The 19977-nt window shown below is 43.9% G+C and overlaps 1 protein-coding gene across 3 annotated transcripts in view; it reads left to right on the top strand.

The window, feature by feature from the left end:
- Nucleotides 1-192: 192 nt before the first annotated feature.
- LOC107269409 (transcription factor Sox-5) overlaps nucleotides 193-19977 on the top strand; it is a 41477-nt gene continuing 21692 nt past the window's right edge. Inside the window, exons 1-3 of one of the 3 annotated variants that reach the window (XM_015743214.2) lie at nucleotides 193-661; nucleotides 12499-13314; nucleotides 17214-17430. In XM_015743214.2, coding sequence (XP_015598700.1) covers nucleotides 645-661; nucleotides 12499-13314; nucleotides 17214-17430 — 1050 coding nt within the window. In that variant the 5' untranslated portion in view covers nucleotides 193-644. Of the gene's footprint in view, nucleotides 662-4073; nucleotides 5330-12498; nucleotides 13315-17213; nucleotides 17431-19977 lie in introns of those variants that run through there. The other 2 variants (XM_025086699.1, XM_025086698.1) reach the window with 2 other exon arrangements.

The following is a 19977-nucleotide window of genomic DNA, read 5'->3' as shown; positions in this document are numbered from 1 at the left end:
GAGAGGGGGGGAGGGGGTGAGGGGGGACACGAGCGTGGGTGTAGGAGAAAGGGGGCGGGGCCTAGGACCGCGAAGGGGTGTGGTCGCAGGGATCGTTGGTGCGACGCCGGCGGCGGCGGGCGCACGGCGTCGAGTCTCGTGGGGCGCAACCCGGCGCCGATCTGCGGCGAAGCGTCCGCCGCCGAATCTCATCCCGCGGACCTCGGAACTTCAGTCAGTCAGCCGACGCTCCGACGCGCTGATTATTCTTTAGCCATTGTATGTCTCACGCTCCTCCTCGCTCCGCTACCGCCTGGAGGCCTCGACTGTTCCGTTCGGTGCGTAGCCACGCACGCTCGTGCTCCCTCGTGCTCCCTCGTGCTCCCTCGGAAATGGCCAGTCTCAGAGGCGCCGGCTGCCCGCGCTTCTCGCCGACCTAGAGGACACGTTAAGTGAATTGCCGGTTTCCGGTTCCTCCCGTGGGATCAGTGTTCCGTGATCCGAGCGACCGGCCGATCGCAGCGCGCACCGGGCCGGCAAGCTGCCCGCTCGGCCGCCACGGCAAAGTGACTGTGAGGTGTAGCCGCGAGCTAGCGCGTGAGAGATACGTGAGAGTGGCATCGCTGATCCTCGGCCTCGAGTTCTCCATCAGCGACCAATATGATATGAGCACGTTTGGCAGGTGAGTCGGCTAGATGCACGCGCGGCACGCTGGCCTTCGCTTCCCCCTTGTAACGGCTGACACGAGACGTGGACTTACTCGTGCAGGCTGACGTACCTCCGCGCAACGTGGGTCCCTCGTGTGTTAACCGCCGCTGACACCGGCCGCTCGGTCCACCCTTGACGCCCTCTTCCGATTCTGGCCACCCTTCTGCGATGCACATTGCTTCGTCGCTGTTCGACTATTACTTTGCGTGGATTGTCGATTTGCCAATGAAAAAGGACTAACTGGCGCGTGTAAGATGTATTTACTTTTACACTGACGTGTTTTCTCGAGAGAGAGACCAAGGGAAGAGTCATAGAGGGAGGCTGCGTTCTCCAAAGACTCTTGACTTGCTATTTGGTATATGCAGGTCCTAATGGCCATGTGTTCGGGAACAGGCTGAAGCGCCGGACGGATAGGTCGAAGGGGGAGGTAAGCAGCGGAAGGGACCGCGTGCCGCTGACTTTCTCAAATTAAGTGTGAATGAGAGAGAGAGAGAGAATGTGCGAGCAAGAGGCAGCAGTGCATCTGACCCAGTGACCCTTCCTCCCTCCTTGGCTGTCTCTCTCTGTTCGTCCATCCCTCCTCTCCGTCACGTCTTCCTTTAATTTACATGAGTCCCGAACGCCAAACTAATATAATTCTATATTCGATCTTCCTGTCGATGTCTGATCGCTGTCGAATGTCCCCCGTGCACCACCTCAGGTGCCACTTCGGCCCCCCGTGAACAAACCGCCTGTCCCGCACGTAACGTGCACGAATGCTGAGCGCGTAGCTGGGTGGGAGGGGGGGAGGGGAACTAGGGCACTCGTACCTTCGTAAACCTTCACGGCATCCACGTTGAGTAGATCAGCAGTCCCTTTAGGGGCGGAAGCTCCCTCACTCACTGAAAGGGGAATGCTGTTGTTTTAAAATAGTCCTGCAATCGTAAAAAAGAATGACTGCTCCGAAGGCTTTTGTAACTCGGCTTCGTGCGTATTTACAGTTTAAGTTTCAAACAATTCGACCAAGCCATGCGTTCGTCGAGCGACTTTCCGTGCTAGACAATATAAATTAGGTACGTAAATTTAATGTTTTCTCAAAACTCGGGAATTCCCTTTTCTCTCTCTTTCCCTCTCTCTTCATTAGCTCTTATTGTACACAATTGTCAGACCATGCGGTCTCCCGCACATCTGGATATCGTTAGTCCACTTTTCAAAGAACTTCATTCCCTTCGCTACGAAGGCAACGCATTGTCAGCACGGTCAAGCACGCTTTATTTTTATGACGGCTTCCAGCCTCAACGTTTACCAAATCCCAAGAACGATACGTTGCTACGAATTGAAACGAAGTTGAATTCAGGGAGGTTAATATTAAAAATCAACGAAATCTCTGAGTAAAGTAAGAAATAACTTCCAGGCTCCCTAGTGGCGAATTATACGGTCCAAGCCATCTGTCAAGTTCTCTTTGCATGACCGACAAGTAGGAAAAAGAGTACCTCCCTAATTGAGTAACTGACGTAGATCAGAGTGTAACAATCGGGACAGACAGCGCAATAACACTGGGGTCAGCTACGATATCCCAAGGTAATGCGTTCGCGCTATTTCTAATCGTGACACGACGCGTACGACGAGGAAACGGCGAAACTGTCCAAAATTAAGTGGCGCCTTTTTCTGTAAACGGGGACCCGTCCAAATTTTTATATTTAACGTCCACGCGGGCCATCTGCGCGTCCGTAGAGCCCAACGAACGAAACCAACTCGGTGTCGAACTTCGAGAGGACGTCCTTAGGTATCCACACACGTGTCATTTTCACGCTAGAGCATGGCTGGTAATTTCATAATTTTTTACACAATCTTATTGCATCTTCCGCGAACAGATAAATCCCTTGGAGCAAGATACTTCCTATTCAAGATATCTCGAATGACTGTTCTGTGCATCCGTTTATTATAGAGATACGATCTTCCCTTATGAAAATTCATATGGATTTCTGGAAAAAGCAACGCAACAAGACATTGACATATTGTTCTCCTGGGTCATATCGGTGACTCGCGCCTTTCTTAGAAAAAGTTGTCCAAATTTCCAATAGTGCCTCTCCTTCTTCTTTGTCCGTCCTCAAGATGAACAACCGTTACAGTGAAGCTATTCATATACCACATGCCACATGCTACGCAGCCCAATGATACAGTACGAATGGAATGCGTGAGCGATCGATACTTTTATTTTATTATTTCGAGTACAGTGCACCAAAAAAAGCCCTGTACTATGCCTACACTGCCTACGTGCACAGCACGCGTATTCGATTTCATTAATTGCCTGTGTCCCTCGTTATTGTCCCCACGAGTGTGCGAGTGCTTTCCTTTGGAGGGAGGGAGATGGCAACTAAACAAATGCAATTTGAGATAGTGATTAGGAGCGGGAAGGAAAAGATCTAGTGCCGTCAGGGTGGAATGCGAGACGCGACATCTGCCTAAAATAGGAAAGGGACGAGTCCCGTTCAGCTTCGTAGAACTTTCCCTCGTCCTGAGAATCGAAATTTACTATGTGCTTCGATCGCGATTCCAGCCGTCTTACTGACAGCGCGCACAGAGCATAATATCGCAATGTCAAAACACAAGATCGTCGAAGCTCCCGTGCCGCGAAGGAAAGAACGAAAAATTGGCGTCGATAACGTCAACGTGTATCCGACATCGTGTCGACGCTGGCGAACAGCGTAGCTTGTTATTGCGTAAGCTTACTCGAAAAATGTCTGTGCGCGGTGCAGTGACATTGCACGACGTGAACAATGCTGGAAATTAAAGTGTCATCGGTGTCAATTTATCAAAGGAATTCGAACTTTGACCCTCTGGGCGGCTGCAACCGAATTGTGTATTATGACGGAAATTCCAGTAAAAAAAAAAGTATGTTTACAAAGCAACACGCGTGATTTAATAGGCAGTGACTGCACGACGCATTGCAGTACTACGATTCTGCGAAATGTCTTGAAACATCAAAGTTTTTCCTTATCGATGGTTCTTCTCCGACGGGTCAAGGTCAACTTGAACGAGGCCCGATTAATCGAGCCGAGTGGGATCGAGATTAGGAACAAGCATGCTAGTCACGCACTCGGCCCGGCTTTTCCACGCTTTAGAATCTCGGACTCTGTCCTGGCCTCGTCCTTCTACTTTCAACTACGACGTCCTCGCGGCTCAATACGATTTACAATAGGATTCACTCTCTCTCCATTTAGAGATGCACACTCACTTCTGTGGAATTCTATTCTCGGAATGCAATAGTTACGTGTGATTTGAAATATTGCCAAGTCGTTCCGGCTGATCGATTATTCAAAGACTTGTATGACGTTGACCCTTTTCGATTGTCCGTCCTTGCAGGCAGGTACCGTTATTGTTCTTTATTTACATATTATGTTCGCCTTATTTATCATACATTCGCGTTTGTCCGACATAAGATCCGCCAGTGAGTCTCCACGGTGACTTGGATACTTGGTCCGCGATGCAAACTTACATAAGACCTTAACAATACGTAGTCGTTTTAACGATAAGAGAGTTAACAATTTTACATCACTCACCAGTCGTGGATTTGTAATTGAAAGGACGGGCCTACGGAAATAATACATTTTCAAGAAGAAGGAACGCAAAATGATCATTTTTAAAATTCCTTCAGTCCGAATCATCCTTCTCGTGTTCGCATTACGAATCTCCAGAGATTTGGTACTATTTCAGGACGTTTTGTATTCTTGACTCTGGAATTTTAATCAGTGATCCCGTATAAGGGATGAAAATTGGTCACCTTTTCACCGAACATTATCGTTAAACCAGTCCGACCTTTCACCACTCTCCATCCAGCAAAAATGCCTTAGTAGCGTATAGTAAATATGTGAAACAAAGAGGAGGACTCAGGTTCATTCGAGGGAACTATAAAAGGCGGCGATAGTCCCGGCGCTAGAGAAAAAAAAAAAAAGAAAAAAAATGAAAGTGTCATTGTCCATAGGGATCGGCCGGGCCGTGCTAGAAGCACAGGGCACAGGACTCGAATTGTCCGAAGAGGAACTCGCGCGCGCGGTGCTCTCACCTATGGGAGCACAATGGCCGCAGTGCGCAGAGTTTGCGGAGGATCATCAATGGTGCACGGCCGAGGATGATGAATAGGAGAGATAGCCAGAGTACCGGGTATAAGTACATGCGCATTAGCGTTCGCGCTTTGTTCTTGCTGTATGGAGCAGTTACGTGTTCGTTGGGGCCGACGTGTCGAGATACGAGGACGGCGCAGATGTGGGTGTTTCGGGTGCCTACGGGGAGCTGGAAAGAGTGCGTGTACGTCGAGGGGAGTCGGCCGGTTGCGGAGGACTCTAACGCGTTCCAGATGCTGTGGGCTTTGTTCCCATCGATGTGCTCTCGCCTCTCCTGCCTGCTTCTCTTCGTTCCTTCTTCGCTGCTCTTTACTCTCGCTGGTAAGACGCTGGTGCGCAGGAGGCTGCACGTGCATCTTTCGAAGACGGGAAGAGGGGCCGTGGAACGAAGAGACTCGAGGAACGGAACCGTCCAAGAGGAGGAAGAGAGCTGCTAGGCACCGAGGAAACGAGAGAACTAAGGAATATGGAGAAACGGAGGACGGATCGTGGCCAAGAGAACGGAGGCTGGAAGGCGGAGGACGGAGGAAGCGGCCTAGGTTCGAGCAACTTGACACTGAACACATGGCCCCACTTCTCCTTAAACCTACACTCCGCCAGAAGGCCCTCGCCTCTTCTCCCTGACTCCTCCTCTATCGTCGTCTTTTCACTCCACGCTCTTCTCTCTTCCTACTATTCTCAAGCGTCTCCACTCTGCTCCGCTCCTCTGGTCCAGACTCCGCGCGATATCCAATGCAACTTCACGTGTCGGTGACTTCATGCCGTTTCGTCAAATATTCACCTCAACGTGCGCCTTGTTTGTCCAAACAATCAATATTACTTGTTCGTATAATTATTTCCCCACCGTAATATCATTGTATGCGATCGTATGGTTAAAAGTCTGCACTGAGAAAAAAGACTATGGTAATCGTCATAGAGTTTAGAACATTCGTTATCTGTTTTTGCATATAGAGAAAAATAATTGCATCTTGGCCTCTTAGACTTAACCACAACTTCGACAGGTAGTTTCTGAAGAGTTACGTGTCTGCTTCAGATCCTTTACACAGTCATCCTATTTATCATCGAAAGTACATACTCGTCTTCGTAATTGATACCTTCGAGAATCATGTGAACTTCATGTCTACGGGAGTAATTGAATCATAAACTGTTTTTATAAAATAATTTTTTGTACTACAATACGCGATACAAGAAGTAGTCGAGACGTTATCGTAAGAGATGCTCGGAGACCTCCTCGGAACTCCCTCAAGTTGTCGTTCCTTTTAATCGCATTCTCCTCAGTGATGTTCACCAGCACGCTCGTTTCTCGTGTAATCGAGTCAATGATTAATTACAATGGAGCGATTTCGTAGCACGTGAATCAATCTTATACGTTGGCTCCATTATCGCTCGTCACTCGTGCGGCGCGAATCGTTCGGCTTGAGGGTTCGCAGAGTCCCTTGCGAAAATGAATTGCTCATAGTTTTCGCGACCTCGACGCGTGCCACGTCAAGGCCAATCGTACAATTCACAGTATCAGCTGTCAGATACGACACACTTAATCTCACTTCTTTAAATAGCCATTAGTCTTGTACTTTTTATGCTCTTCCTTAAAACATCAATATGCATACGTTACTTAATGCATCACCGGCGAGGATCACACCCATAGCCATGCATGTGCTTACGGATCTTAAACCTGGAATAAATAAGTAGAGGTGAATTGTGACGAGAAGCCATGAATCGAGGAACAGGAAGAGAGCTGGAGTCACGGAGGACGACTGGTTAGTGGATGCAACGGATGCGAAATGACGAGAGCTTCGCGACAGCGTAAAATCTTTGGGACGGGAAACCGTGAAGAGGAATCTTGGTTGGTAGGTGGATGGATGGTATAGGACAGGTGGATAGGCAGGTAGCGTGGGTGGGTGGGTTGGAGGAGAGAGGCGGGCATTGTAGCGAGGAAAAAGAGAAAAGGGGTAAAGGGTATGGCGAAGAGGAGGAAGCGAAGGAGATATCTACATAGGTTCGCTGATAACGTATTCTCAGTAGCAGGAAGACTGGCAGAAGATTGCTTTTACAGGCAGAGTCGGTGCACGTTGCCGGGCTGTGAATGTATTTTCTGGTGGGCTCTGGGTGTGCTCTGGGTGTGCTTCGCTGCTGCCGTAGTGTGCTCTCGTCGACGTGCCGAGAACCCGAGTACCCAGGACAGTGCTGTGTGCTGTGGGGTGCTGTGGGGTGCAGCGCGAGGTAGTGCGCTGTGGTTATATGCTCTGCCTCGGTGTGGGTGTGGTCCGCTCCCGCTCATACATAAACAAGAGATCGGCCGACGCAGCTTCAAAAGAAGAGACGCTAGCTGGGACTCCATTATGTAGAGCATATCCCACGCCGCTTCTATAAAGAATACTAACGATATGGCTTTCTTTCCTCGCCGCGTCTCTATCCTTCGACATTCTTCCGTCTGCCTTTTCGCATTATCCGAGCGCCACTGTCACTCTCCATTTTTACCTCACATTTCGTACGTGAAAATCGGGATCCTTTTTTCACGTTGCGTCCATTAGTTTCCTTTGGTTCTTCGTACTTGCAGGTTGCTTTTTCTGGCGCATGTGGCCATTTCGGTTCGTCAGTTTAATTTCGTTCGGATTTAGCTATCTTTTTTACACGAAATAAGATTCGAAAGGAGGCGCAGGGATATATTCGTACAGAAGCAGGGTCAAAGGATGGTCAGTTAAAACGACGTGAGACAGTATGAAATCAAGGATTGATTAGTGCGAAAGAAGTGGGGAAAAAATGTTTATTGCGTTTCGTAAAAGATTTACTAAAATAAACTCTGGACTTCAATCAATCGATGATTCAGTAAACTCTTCGTCGTTTTGACTTGACAAGATAGCCTTACTAGGACGCAGTTTTACTTTAACCCATTCGCTGAGAAATTCGACTAAAAGTGCTCAATACTGGCAAGAACCTTTTTTTTTTAATTCCAGTTGACAATATCTACTAAGGGATTTTTTGGGTCGTCGAATTCGAATTTGAATTAAACATTTGGAAATTCAAGACAGCTGACACAAAATTACGGAAAAGACTTGAAAATTGACAACAGTTACAAGAGGGTGTCCGCCTTTTTGGACGAGTCATTTCAAATTTGACAATTCTAATTTCAAATTCGAAATTTAGTGACCCCAAAAACCCCCAACTACCGCTTGAATTCGGAGGAAGTTAATAAAAAAAAATGTGTGCGCACTATTACGTCAATGTCACACGGGGCACGATTTGCTCTCGCAATATTACGTCAATGGCAAAGAAGGGGTTAAGCTTGAAGCTGTGTTTAGCAAAGGTCATTCTGGATTGTTGTAAATCCACGTCTTAATCGAATCAAGTTCTCTGCATGGCCAGACTAACAAAAAGATTGGATCATCCTTATAATCGTCACAATGAAGTTTTACACAATAAACTGATGAATTGGCGAAACCTATACTTGTATGGCCATTCAGGAGTGTTGGTCCAACCGAGGCTAGCCGGTCCATTTGATGTACACGGTAGACCCACCGTTCCACAGTTTCTCGTTTTAAAATACAACGCGAAGGAATTTGACTACGAGCATCAATCGCATCAAGCTATAGTCGGTCTACGAATTCAATGCGTTCCTCCCTCAGATTGAAAACAATGAAGTCTCTTGCAAGCGACACGTGGTCGACTGCAATTTTCGTTAAAAATTATGCACGTCCGTAAGATTCTACTGGAACATATGGTACTTAATTTATCCATCTTAGCATATCCATATTTCACTAACGTCATGGAGCTCTTCGATAACTTAGATTAGACTATCCGTCCCGACGCAGCATACGAAACAATCGAATCGGTCCATACGACGAGTCCGTATTTATAAATGCGAGCGGGAAGAATTGTGCGGCGTAAAATCAGTCCGCGGTTGCGTCAGAGACCGCGATTTGGGTATGCGTGCCTCGAACAGTTTAATCAATGAATCGAGTGCCCAAGACGATTACGACGCTCGTCGTGGGTCCGGTTATATTTTCTGTGCTTCTTCCCTATTCCTCTCATTCTAGACATCACGTATAGGGCACTCTTAGTACTGGCAGTTTCGGAAGCCCACTTTCTTATGTTAGTTGGACGTCGAAGGGCGCTAGGCTGAAGATGCCGAGAAGTGGGAACGCGGGATCTGAGGGCTCCTGTAGCGCTGCAATAGGCTCCTGGAAGGCCACCCTTACTTTGGTCCCGCTTCCACCAACCCTACTTGCTACTTGAGCCCGAACAGATGCTGCACCACAACGACCACGTTCCCATTGTGCCACTAATAGAAAGTCGAGCTTCGGCCGAGGACATTGCGCACGGGGACAGCAGTGTAGCTACGTAGGCACGTGAGCACGGACTGAGCGCTGGTACGTATTCACGGGCACGGCTACGCTGCATCGCGTCCACTTTGCCTGCGAGTGCCAATGACTGCCGCCTAATTAGGAGTCAATTAAGCGAATTCGAGGTGGGTGGCGTCGTCGTCTACGATTATTCTGGCTGTTTTTAACTCTGAAAGGGATGATATTGGGTGGGTTTTCACTGGACTCCTATGTCCTTCCTAAGATTAAGGGATCGCCTTAACCCTCTGTATACGAGTGACGGGAGCTGCCTGAGACTCGAGAGTCGCCTATTTTTCCGAGGTAGATTTCTACAGTGTCCGGAAGTAGGTACGTTTCCGAGGATGCTCCGTGCTTATGCATTTTCTAGTCCTACCTGATTGTCAATCTCGTAGAATAATGGTGGAGCGACCATTAACACAGTGGCACGGCAGCGTGGCTACGATTTTAAATATAGCCACAACATTGCTTTGAATGATACTTAATCTGCGAAGTTAATGTAACTGGGATGTTCGACCTTTCACGATAAGCCAGACATCGCGAGCAAGTGTACACTGACACAGACGCCTTGATAATTCTGTCGGATCTCTTAAGTTTACTACATGTCTATAATGTTGTAATTTCATAATGCCTATTATGCGATAGCAGTGCGACCGACGAATGAGAATACAAACGGAAATGTTGCATTGTCTAAATATAAATGAAACATTATTTTCGTCCATACATTTATCTTCCGAGCATCTTCCGTAAATAGTTGCATCTCCCAACCACCACTTCTAAATTGGCCTCTTCGCAATGGCCCAATTTACGTATTTGCCGGTCAGAATTCGAGCTCTTACGTGTTTATGAGCATGGAACGTAAATAAATTTGATTTTTTTTTTGTTTTTGTTTTTTTTTTCATTGAGAATGACTGCATTAAGATTAGAAATGAAAAGGCAATTAACCCGGGAACGGTCACGTGATTTTGGTCTCCATTGAAAAAAGCATCGAGTTTGGCTGCTTCAGGCATTTTTTACGCGCACCGAGCGCGGCTACTTCGTTATAGAATACCGTCGATATACGTCCGTACGATCTTGAACTTTTTCCTTCTTATTGTTTCGCGACACCCACTCATTAGCACGTGTTAGCAGTGGCTTATCTGCTGAAACACTAGAAGAATGAAAAATTGAATGAGAAGCGGAATTACTTAACGTTAAGAAGACAGTGGGGGATTCCCTAGTTTATCTTATACATAATAAACAAGCAAACAGTTTATCGGTGTCGGTAAATTATCAGGGCCTACAAGTGAAAATCTATGTCTGTATATATTGAAAAGTACGAACTTTGAAACTTCATTCGTCGCTGAGACTTCGACTTCCCTATATTTCGAACGAGGCATTACTCATTCTTCTTCTTTTACTTCTTCTCCTATCCCACCCTAGTTCCTTCTGTTCCTTTGAAATACTCAAAGAATACGCATAGCTTTTTTGAGAAATCGCAGCCCACCCAAAGCCGTTCTTTACCTCGCGCACGAGTGGATGCCCAGATTAATCGTTGCCCGAGCTGTTAATTTTCATCGCTGCCTAGAAACCAGACAAATGGGATGCCCATCGCAAAAAATTCTTCTCTTATCGATATTTTTATCTTCTTTCCGAATTGACTTGAACGGTTAACCGAGAGAGTATCAGATACTGTCAGACATATTTCTCAGTATTTCTTTGTTCGCGTTCGTTCACGGTCAGATATACGGACATAATGGCTCATCATTGTGCTACCGAAGTGCCCTTCAACTCTTAAGGACCAGTCAGTCAAATGAATTAGAAGCACTTTTCCAGAATAGCATGTAATACCTCAGCGTATAAATCCTGCAAAATTTCACGTAGAAATTATAGATAGAGAAAGAAAATCCATGAAATTAATTTCCAATCATTTGAAATCTTGAACCAAAATTTTCATATAGTGATCGAAATATAAGAGTGACTGTCGGCAACTGAACTGCATCGTGAAGAATAATTGTATTTGTAACGAGCTGTCAATCAAAGTTCAGCGAGTAATCCCGTTAAGGAATTCGATACAAAGTTTCATATTGGTGTACAAATAAGGAGATAAGAAAAAAAAATTGTGTTAGATTTCGCTAATCGCATAGTCGGGGTCACTCGTGGAGAGATGCACTTTCGACAAAGTACATTGATGGGCTCCACAATTCTTATTTAGTGCGAAGAACGTGACTGCTGGCCAAATCGAAGTATAGTTTGAACGGCATGCGCTTTTCGCGTGGGAGTCGCTTGCTGTACCGACGCTTCGCGTAGCCACAGGAGGCGGCTCCTGTCAATATACGTGAGTACGCGTAAATCCGTATCCAGGACTCGCAGGATTTACTGATTGTCAAGGACCTGCGCATAGGCACGCCCATGTTTACAATTGCATGGAGTAAAAAGGCGTTCATGCGCGCCGGAGCCACGGATCACGCGTACGATCTCCCACGTATCCGTGCGTTCCCTGATTTTTCGAATCTTCGGATGCTACGATTTGTCACGGCCACTTTCCCACCGAATAGTCACCGGCTGCTCACTCCTGCCGCCTGCGTTACGCATTACGCATTACAATATTAAGTCGACATTACTCCATCGCGATTCCACCACGGAGAATAATAAAAGCATAAGAAGTAGAGCCTCTGACCTCACAACCTCAGTCACTTTGATAAGGAGATAATGAAGACACGCGGAACCGCCGTTCGTTCGCACTCTTCTCCTCCGAGGTCCTGACTTTCCGTCTTTCACACACTCTCTCTCTCTCTCTCTCTCTCTCTTTCTTTGACCAATGGAAAGAATGTTACCGCACGCACACAATAATTCGTATTCAAAGAGCGATAATGACCGTTACTGCGCCTCTTGTTGCGTAACGGTATCAGCTCATTTGGCTCGATGGAGCTACGTTAGGCCCGCAGCAGCAACGTAACTTGAAATCTTTCGACTAATTGCACGAGTTTAGATGTTATTCGTCGACGGAAATGAACGGACAACCTCCGTGAGGCTCGAGCTAAATTAATACCAACTAGCTTCGGACTGGTAAATAAGGAGCGGAAGAGGGAGAGCGGAGCAAACTCCGTCTAGATCGAATTCTCCTCTCCGCTTCCTTCCGACAGAGGACAATTTCCTAGATATGCGAATTAACCTTAAGGCTTCGTTGCCTTCCATCTTCGAGAGCCATGTCTCGAAGAAATTGATATGACGAGGAAGAGACATTGTAAAGGTGATTAGTGGGCCTGCAATAGACCTTTGTCGAGTTGAAACTCGAGACCAATCGGGGAGAAGTCGGGAATGATGATAATGAGACGAAGCGAGCTCCAAGGTGAGAACTAAACGTGCCTCTCGTTGCGCTTCTGTTGCAGACTAAGGATGTCCTCGAAGAGGAAGTCGCCACCAACGAAGCTATCGGAGGGTGGGGGCGGTGCGGGAACAGTGGCGGGCTCTGCCGAGGAGGAGGAAGACACCACCTCGCCGGTGGCGGCAGCCGGAGCTGAGACAGCCAACGAAGAACCCAGTGCTCCAGGAGCGGTTGAAATTGAGGAGTGCTACCCCATCCAGAGGGGCGAGTGCGAGTCTTCCGGATGCTCGTCGCCGGCGACCACCAGCGAACCGGAACTCCGTGACTCCCCGTCGCCCTCGCCGAATTCACCTCCAGCCCCAAAGAGGCAGAGGCTCTTCCTCGCCGGTCAGGACGGCTACACTCCGCAGCATCACCATCATCACCACCACCACCACCACCACACGAACACCTCGTCCTCGTCCGTGGGAAATCCGGAGCCTGCGAGCTCGTCGGAGTGCGGCTCCCCGCCCAGCCTCCTGGGCGACCCCTACTACTCTCATCAACCTGCTCACAATCCTGCCCATCCTCATCATCATCATCACCACCATCATCATCACAATAATAACAACACCAGTAGCAGCAACAACAATAACAACAGCGCTCATCACAATAACAACAACACCGTCGCCCCGAACGACAATAATAACACCGTTACGCAAAACAACAACAACAACAATAACGGTGCCGCCGCCACTGCTGTTGGTACCAAAAGGTCCATGGACGACGTGCTCAAGAGGCTCACTTGTAAAATGAACAGCGGTTCGCTATCGCTACAGGACGACTCGACCAGACGCACTCCGCCGCCATCATCCACGCCGACCAGTCACAATACGCATAGGTCAGTCAGCACTTCTGGGCGCCTCTTGGTTCTTACAGCCTTCTCGATTAAGATGCCTTCTGTCACGCAAATCTTCTCTCGCATTCACCTTCCTCGAGGAGCCCCTTTGGGCTTCTCAGGAAACTGACCGAACGCGCGCTCAGTGCTTCCTCCTGCTTCTCGCTGCTTTTGCATACTTCGTTCTATACTGCAATTTCAATCGCGTTATCGTCAAATACATTTTTCATCTGGATGGAGATTGCAATGCGTTAATTACAGTTTCGTGCTTTTTATTCTCTTATATCGCGATTATATATTGGCTAGAGATATCCTTGGTTTCTTTTCTTTATTCTGTTTATGGCATCCTGAATGCCAACTTCGAGTAACTGTTGATCAAGAAATGAGTCCTTGCTTATAACTACGACGATTAGTGCCTGCTCTCTTTATTTTTTTTTTTTTTTTTTTTTTCCCCCAATTTTTTTTTTTTTTTTTTTTTTTTTTTTTTTTTTTTTTTTTTTTTTTTTTTTTTTTTTTTTTTTTTTTTTTTTTTTTTTTTTTTTTTTTTTTTTTTTTTTTTTTTTTTTTTTTTTTTTTTTTTTTTTTTTTTTTTTTTTTTTTTTTTTTTTTTTTTTTTTTTTTTTTTTTTTTTTTTTTTTTTTTTTTTTTTTTTTTTTTTTTTTTTTTTTTTTTTTTTTTTTTTTTTTTTTTTTTTTTTTTTTTTTTTTTTTTTTTTTTTTTTTTTTTTTTTTTTTTTTTTTTTTTTTTTTTTTTTTTTTTTTTTTTTTTTTTTTTTTTTTTTTTTTTTTTTTTTTTTTTTTTTTTTTTTTTTTTTTTTTTTTTTTTTTTTTTTTTTTTTTTTTTTTTTTTTTTTTTTTTTTTTTTTTTTTTTTTTTTTTTTTTTTTTTTTTTTTTTTTTTTTTTTTTTTTTTTTTTTTTTTTTTTTTTTTTTTTTTTTTTTTTTTTTTTTTTTTTTTTTTTTTTTTTTTTTTTTTTTTTTTTTTTTTTTTTTTTTTTTTTTTTTTTTTTTTTTTTTTTTTTTTTTTTTTTTTTTTTTTTTTTTTTTTTTTTTTTTTTTTTTTTTTTTTTTTTTTTTTTTTTTTTTTTTTTTTTTTTTTTTTTTTTTTTTTTTTTTTTTTTTTTTTTTTTTTTTTTTTTTTTTTTTACTACCAACTGTCTTTCTGTATCTTTTCTTCTTTTGTTTCTTATCATTGATCGCGATACTGTTGAATTCATCACCTTTTTGATCCTCTAAATACGTAGACGAAATGTATGTCGCATAAAAAATTATAGAACTTAATGTAAAATGCGTGATATTCCTTACAGGCAAAATTGCATATATATTTTGTTCTCGTTTCACGTAAGAGCGTGTTGACAAAAAGTTGTGCTTTTCCATAAAATTATAACAGCTTTTCGTAGTACGAATGAGGGTCGGTCGCATCGAGTAAACTTAGTAAATGATTTGCGCGTTGATTGTATCTATTTCCAAGGAACATTCTAATAGTAGTGTCATTATACTATACTTGGGTATGATTTATAAAAATTGCAAAATACAGAATACAGAATAGAAACGATATAGAAAAAGGCAGGGTTCATTTCGCCTGAAAAATTTTTCATGAATTTGGGACTTTCCGCTTCGCGCGAATCATTCCTACAGCGCCCCACTTCAGTCTGTCTAATCACAGATGCTAAAAGCAACAGCAGCTGCGTTATTAGAGCCGTCAAACCACGAAATTCGGCCGTAAACGAAACCACCATTACCGGATAACCACGCACATAATGTAAATAACAAAGTAATTACGAGCTTCGGGAAAACGAACGCAGACCGGAAGTCGTTGGCAGTATCAAATTCCTGAGAGGACCAGCAAGTAAACTTTTGCCACCACTCGAAATAATCCGTTGTGCTAGCTACTGATATTTGAAAATTCTTGAAGTAAACAATACCGTTAAATATGCCGAAGGTCCGAAAATAACGTCGAACGGTAAAAAATATATTCATTATTCAATGCTATGAGGTAATCTTATTTTTCTACAAATTCATATTCGAAATAAAAACAGGTGGGGAAAGACCGGGCCCCTCGAGGAAATAACGTCGTCGGAGCGATTCCAAAAATATATCGCGATTACATTATATCGCGAACGTTACTTATCAGTGCAAAAATCGATGAATTGGATCAACGTATTGTAATGAGGTTGCTTGCGCACATTATAGCTCCCCCCAACGAGGCGGAATTACATAAGAGTTATATATTGAAGAAAATTATAGCATCGTATAAAAATTAGTCTTTGTCATTGCGTTAACGAGGCACTTTGATTTAACATACCTATTTTTAAGCCTAAAATGGGCTATGGCCCATGTTAAATTTTTATTAATTCGATAATTGTCTCTCTTCATAAAAGCATCGATGTCCAATATATAAGATTAAAATTTGAAATTTTACTCGTTCAGATAACAATGTCGATTGTAGTATACGTATAGTACATAAATTAAACTCGTGTTCGAGGGGCTCCACGAGGTCCTAAAGGTCATTGTTTTTCTAACGAAAAGTGATCGAGCGCAAGTAGCGAGTCAGCATTCGGTTTATCAAGGAAGGCAGTAACAGTCAGTGGAGCACGTATAGAACGGTATTTAATCTGAGAAGTAAAAGCCGAGTGGTAATAGGGAGGGTGAAAGGGAGGAGATACAAAGTGAGGAAGCCCATTTATCTCGGTCCTGTAGGAAATAAACCCTTCGTTTCTTACATACAATAATAATAACAGAATGAAGCTTTTGTTAGCGCAGGGCTACTGGGGTCACTGGGCGCGAATAGAGGCGGCCTCGGCTACCATTGATATTATCGGTCCAAAGAAGACCATACACAGCCGAGGCCTTTCATGAGAACGCACACGCGGATAAGGAGCATTCTTTACTAATGACCGGGCAAACGAAAAATATAATACGGCTTCTTCGCGGAACATACGAACTCTGTCACATTGTCCTGGAAACGTTACTATCTTTCAAAGCCACGACGCTTTTCTGCTTTATTACCTACGTTTGGCTCGAAATGCACGTAGGTCTTACGAAATTACTTTCATTGCATAAGGTCATCCATTTGCGTCTAACACTTATTAACGACGAATACTTCGAGAATCTTCGCGAATAGATGTCAAAATAAAATAAATTTCCCCACGTAATTTATATTTAAACAAAAGTACAATTTTTATAATCAATCCCAGAATGCTGCGCTGTTGCATCGCGTGGCTCTTCTCTTGCCAATAACACAATCAGCTCGATTGTCAGACACATAGTGCCGTTTTCTTCTTAAACGCGACTTGAGCGTTCTCGGAAGATTATCTGTCAATTGTTTGGCTAACAAATTTCCTAATTCTTAAATTAAAATCCGACGTAGGGGGGGGGCTGGGAATGGGTCCTATTAAGAACGTGGTTAGCGTAGCTGACAGCTGACCTACATTCGAACGATGAAAATTGTTGGTGGATAATGAAAAACAAGATCCAGATAAAGAGAGGGGGAAAGAGAGTAATCGGGAGGAAGGGTTGGAAGGTGGAAAGAGTAGCCCCGGGATGGGATAAGTGTTACGCCAAAGCAGGACTGCGGGTTCCGATGGTCTCCAGTTTACAATAACCCCTGTATCACTTATTCGTGGTCCGTTTTTCCTAGTATAAAGGAGTCGTGAGTTTAAAGCGAACCGTGTGGACAGGGGTGGTCGAGGTGGTGAGTTCAGGGACGGCATCCTGGGGCCCATCACGGGTGCAAACACTCGCTTCGCCGAGATTGCGCGGCCACGACCCTATCTATTATTCACTAACTCGCCCGAGCGACCCCCGACCCTATAGAGGGCGCCCGTGCACTTACACACAAGCCCCGAGCTCAGCCATCGTCAAAGGAATGAAATTGACCAAGGTCTAATGGTCTACGTTTCAGCAGTAGCAGCAGCAGCAGCATATCGAACAGTGTCGCACCGTCGCCACCTGGTGCCGGGAGGTTACAGAACACCGAAGGACAGCAAGACGGTGCCGCTGCCCTTCAGAGAGTACTCTGCGCCGAGAGCTTCGTCGAGAAGGAACGCAGGCTTTCCGAAATGATTCTACAGCTGCAAATGCTTCGGGAACAGCTACTGCAGCAGCAAGATCAATCGAAGGTAGGCATCAGACAGATCTATCCTTCGGTACCTTATGTGTGTTCCTACTTCTATTTCACTGAGAGTCACAGGAATGCTTTGCTTGCAAAAGGCGCGTATATATATACATATTATATATATTGTATATATGCTATGAAGAAGTGGCCGTTCATTTGCGAATGGGGTAGAGATATGTATATGCGCCGTAGAATACTTCATCCTCTGCGGCACCGGATACGCCGCGTACTCCTTGGTCGGAGTGCATCACAGCTAAAGGATTAATATTCTTATATGTTGTCTCTGGTTGCGATAGCGATGTCGTGCTTTACTATAGCTTTGGTCGTTATTGCGTTATATCGACAAACGTAATGTTCAATTTTTGTATCGATATTCTTTATTATAAAATTCGTGCGATACTCTTTTTATGAGTGCCAAAAAAGCGTGAGAAATTTCCGAGTTTTTTTTCTCACTTTTTTCGACTTACTCGCTCGGTCTGTCAATATGGGACTCGTGCATGTAGATCGTAACCGTGTACGCGCTAGCGTTAAGAGCAAAACCCTTCGACTAATATCCAGTATATGACGTTGTTAACGTCGCAAGTCATCCCGTTACTTTTTCTGAAAAACAGACGAACCGATCGATCGTCGAACGGGCTCGCGTGCTTCGTTCAGGTTTTTTGGACATTTCAGACCACGTGCCAATTTTTATTACTTTTATTCGATCCGTGCAACGCTTACCTACGCCTTCCGCTCTTCTACGTATCGAATGTAACGGAATCGATTTTGGATAAGCCGCGAAGACTTTATTCTGACTGAGACAGTCAGCGCCGACTGCCGCCGCGTACATCGGAGGAAACGTTGAACATTAAATCTCGGCAGTTAACAGACGTGGCACGATGATGGGGTCTCGCCGGAACGGCGCGTCGGTCCCTGGAAATATCACATCCGATCGTATAATACCGGTGAGATAACACATAACAAGGACACGGGCCACGGCAAGATACACGATAACTAAATATACTGGTGAGATTTATTGATCCGCGAATGTTCAACGTTTGTGTTCCGACTCATCGGTACACCCGATTGATACTTTCTAGATGTCATTAACGAACGAATATTTTAGCTCCTTTATTAGAAAAGCCTTGTTAAGTACCTTGTTAAATGATGTCCAGTCCGAGGAATTCATCTCTACGTTGATTGTCAAAATTCAAGAGGGTAGGTAAACTTATTAATGGGCCAAAGGTAAACCAACTTGAAATGCATTCGGTAGAAATGTCAAGGGGACTCTTTTACGTTGAAACCCATAGGATGATGGCCTATCCTTGTGGGTGAACTCTACGTAATGAAGTATACGTACTGCAGGAAAAATGAAAATCTATTACCTGCGCTGGACCGATATTTCCCATGGTTCGAAAGATTTAAGCTTTTTCAAATTTAGTTTACTACCGTGACAGCGAATTTATTTAGTAATACCGTGCAAAATTAATTTCCTGTCTATTTCTTCCAATTTGACTGTTATTTATTTTATAACAATCGCGATTATCCGACTGTTTGAAATATCGCTGAGATATTTTATTTGTCATGACTATCCCACGCGAAGCTTCATCTCACAACTAAAACCGCATGATAATAAAAATCCAGTAAGTCAGACGAAACAACCTGTATAATATACCTATAAAGAATTTTAAACATGTGCGATTGCGTGCAAATTCACTTGTTTACATATAATCAACAATCGTTTATTAACTTACGTGCTAACGAGAAACAAACGCGTAGCGGAATAGTTCTCGCTTTTAATATTTAATGTACACTTTAATCAGCGCCTCTCTTTTTTATTTTGGATCATCGCAAATAGCAATTATTTAAAGGCTCGCGGTATTTAGAATTTTGCTTACTAATAATCAAACGAAAAGTGTGTTACTATAGGGGCGATATTCTGCAATCACCGAAATCCTAAGGCCAGAATTAACAATGAAAATTAGATTTTCAATTCCGTCGACATAATAACTGTAACAGTTTTCATTGACTCGTAGACATTCATTGTAGTATAAACGATAAATATAATTTTGATGTCTCGCGGCAAAGGTTTATTAATATTTTTTTAATCAGTGTCTACACTTTCATTTACTAAACGTTCTACTTGATAACCTACACAGGGTAGATTAAAATTTTTGTAAACTGTGCATATTCAATCTATGAACCTGCAGTATTATAACGTAACTTTGTACGAGTAATATCAATGAATTTATTTTCATTACGGACGGACAACTGTTATCTTCGATATTCTATAAATAATTTTTTCGCACAACTTTTTTGGAGAATTTGCGAAAACACATTCATCCGCCGTTATTTACATGTACGCGATACTTCGAAATAGATGCAGCGATAGTTTCGAAGAAAGGCGATGAAAAATCGATTTCCCATAAAATCCAATTTCGTTTTTTTTTTCCCGTCGCCGTTCTGTCGTCTCGTGGTCAATATAATCGAAAGCGTAAAAAGTCTTCGTTTTATGGCAAATTGTACAAATCGAATAAAGCGTGGACGGAAGTGGAAAGTGGAAAATTCTTCG

The sequence above is a fragment of the Cephus cinctus genome, unplaced genomic scaffold (assembly GCF_000341935.2).
Source record: "Cephus cinctus unplaced genomic scaffold, Ccin1 Ccin1_scaffold0654, whole genome shotgun sequence".
Classification (NCBI taxonomy): Eukaryota; Metazoa; Arthropoda; class Insecta; order Hymenoptera; family Cephidae; genus Cephus; species Cephus cinctus.
Note: the sequence above shows the minus strand (reverse complement) of the source record. Positions and strands in the feature narration are given on the sequence as shown.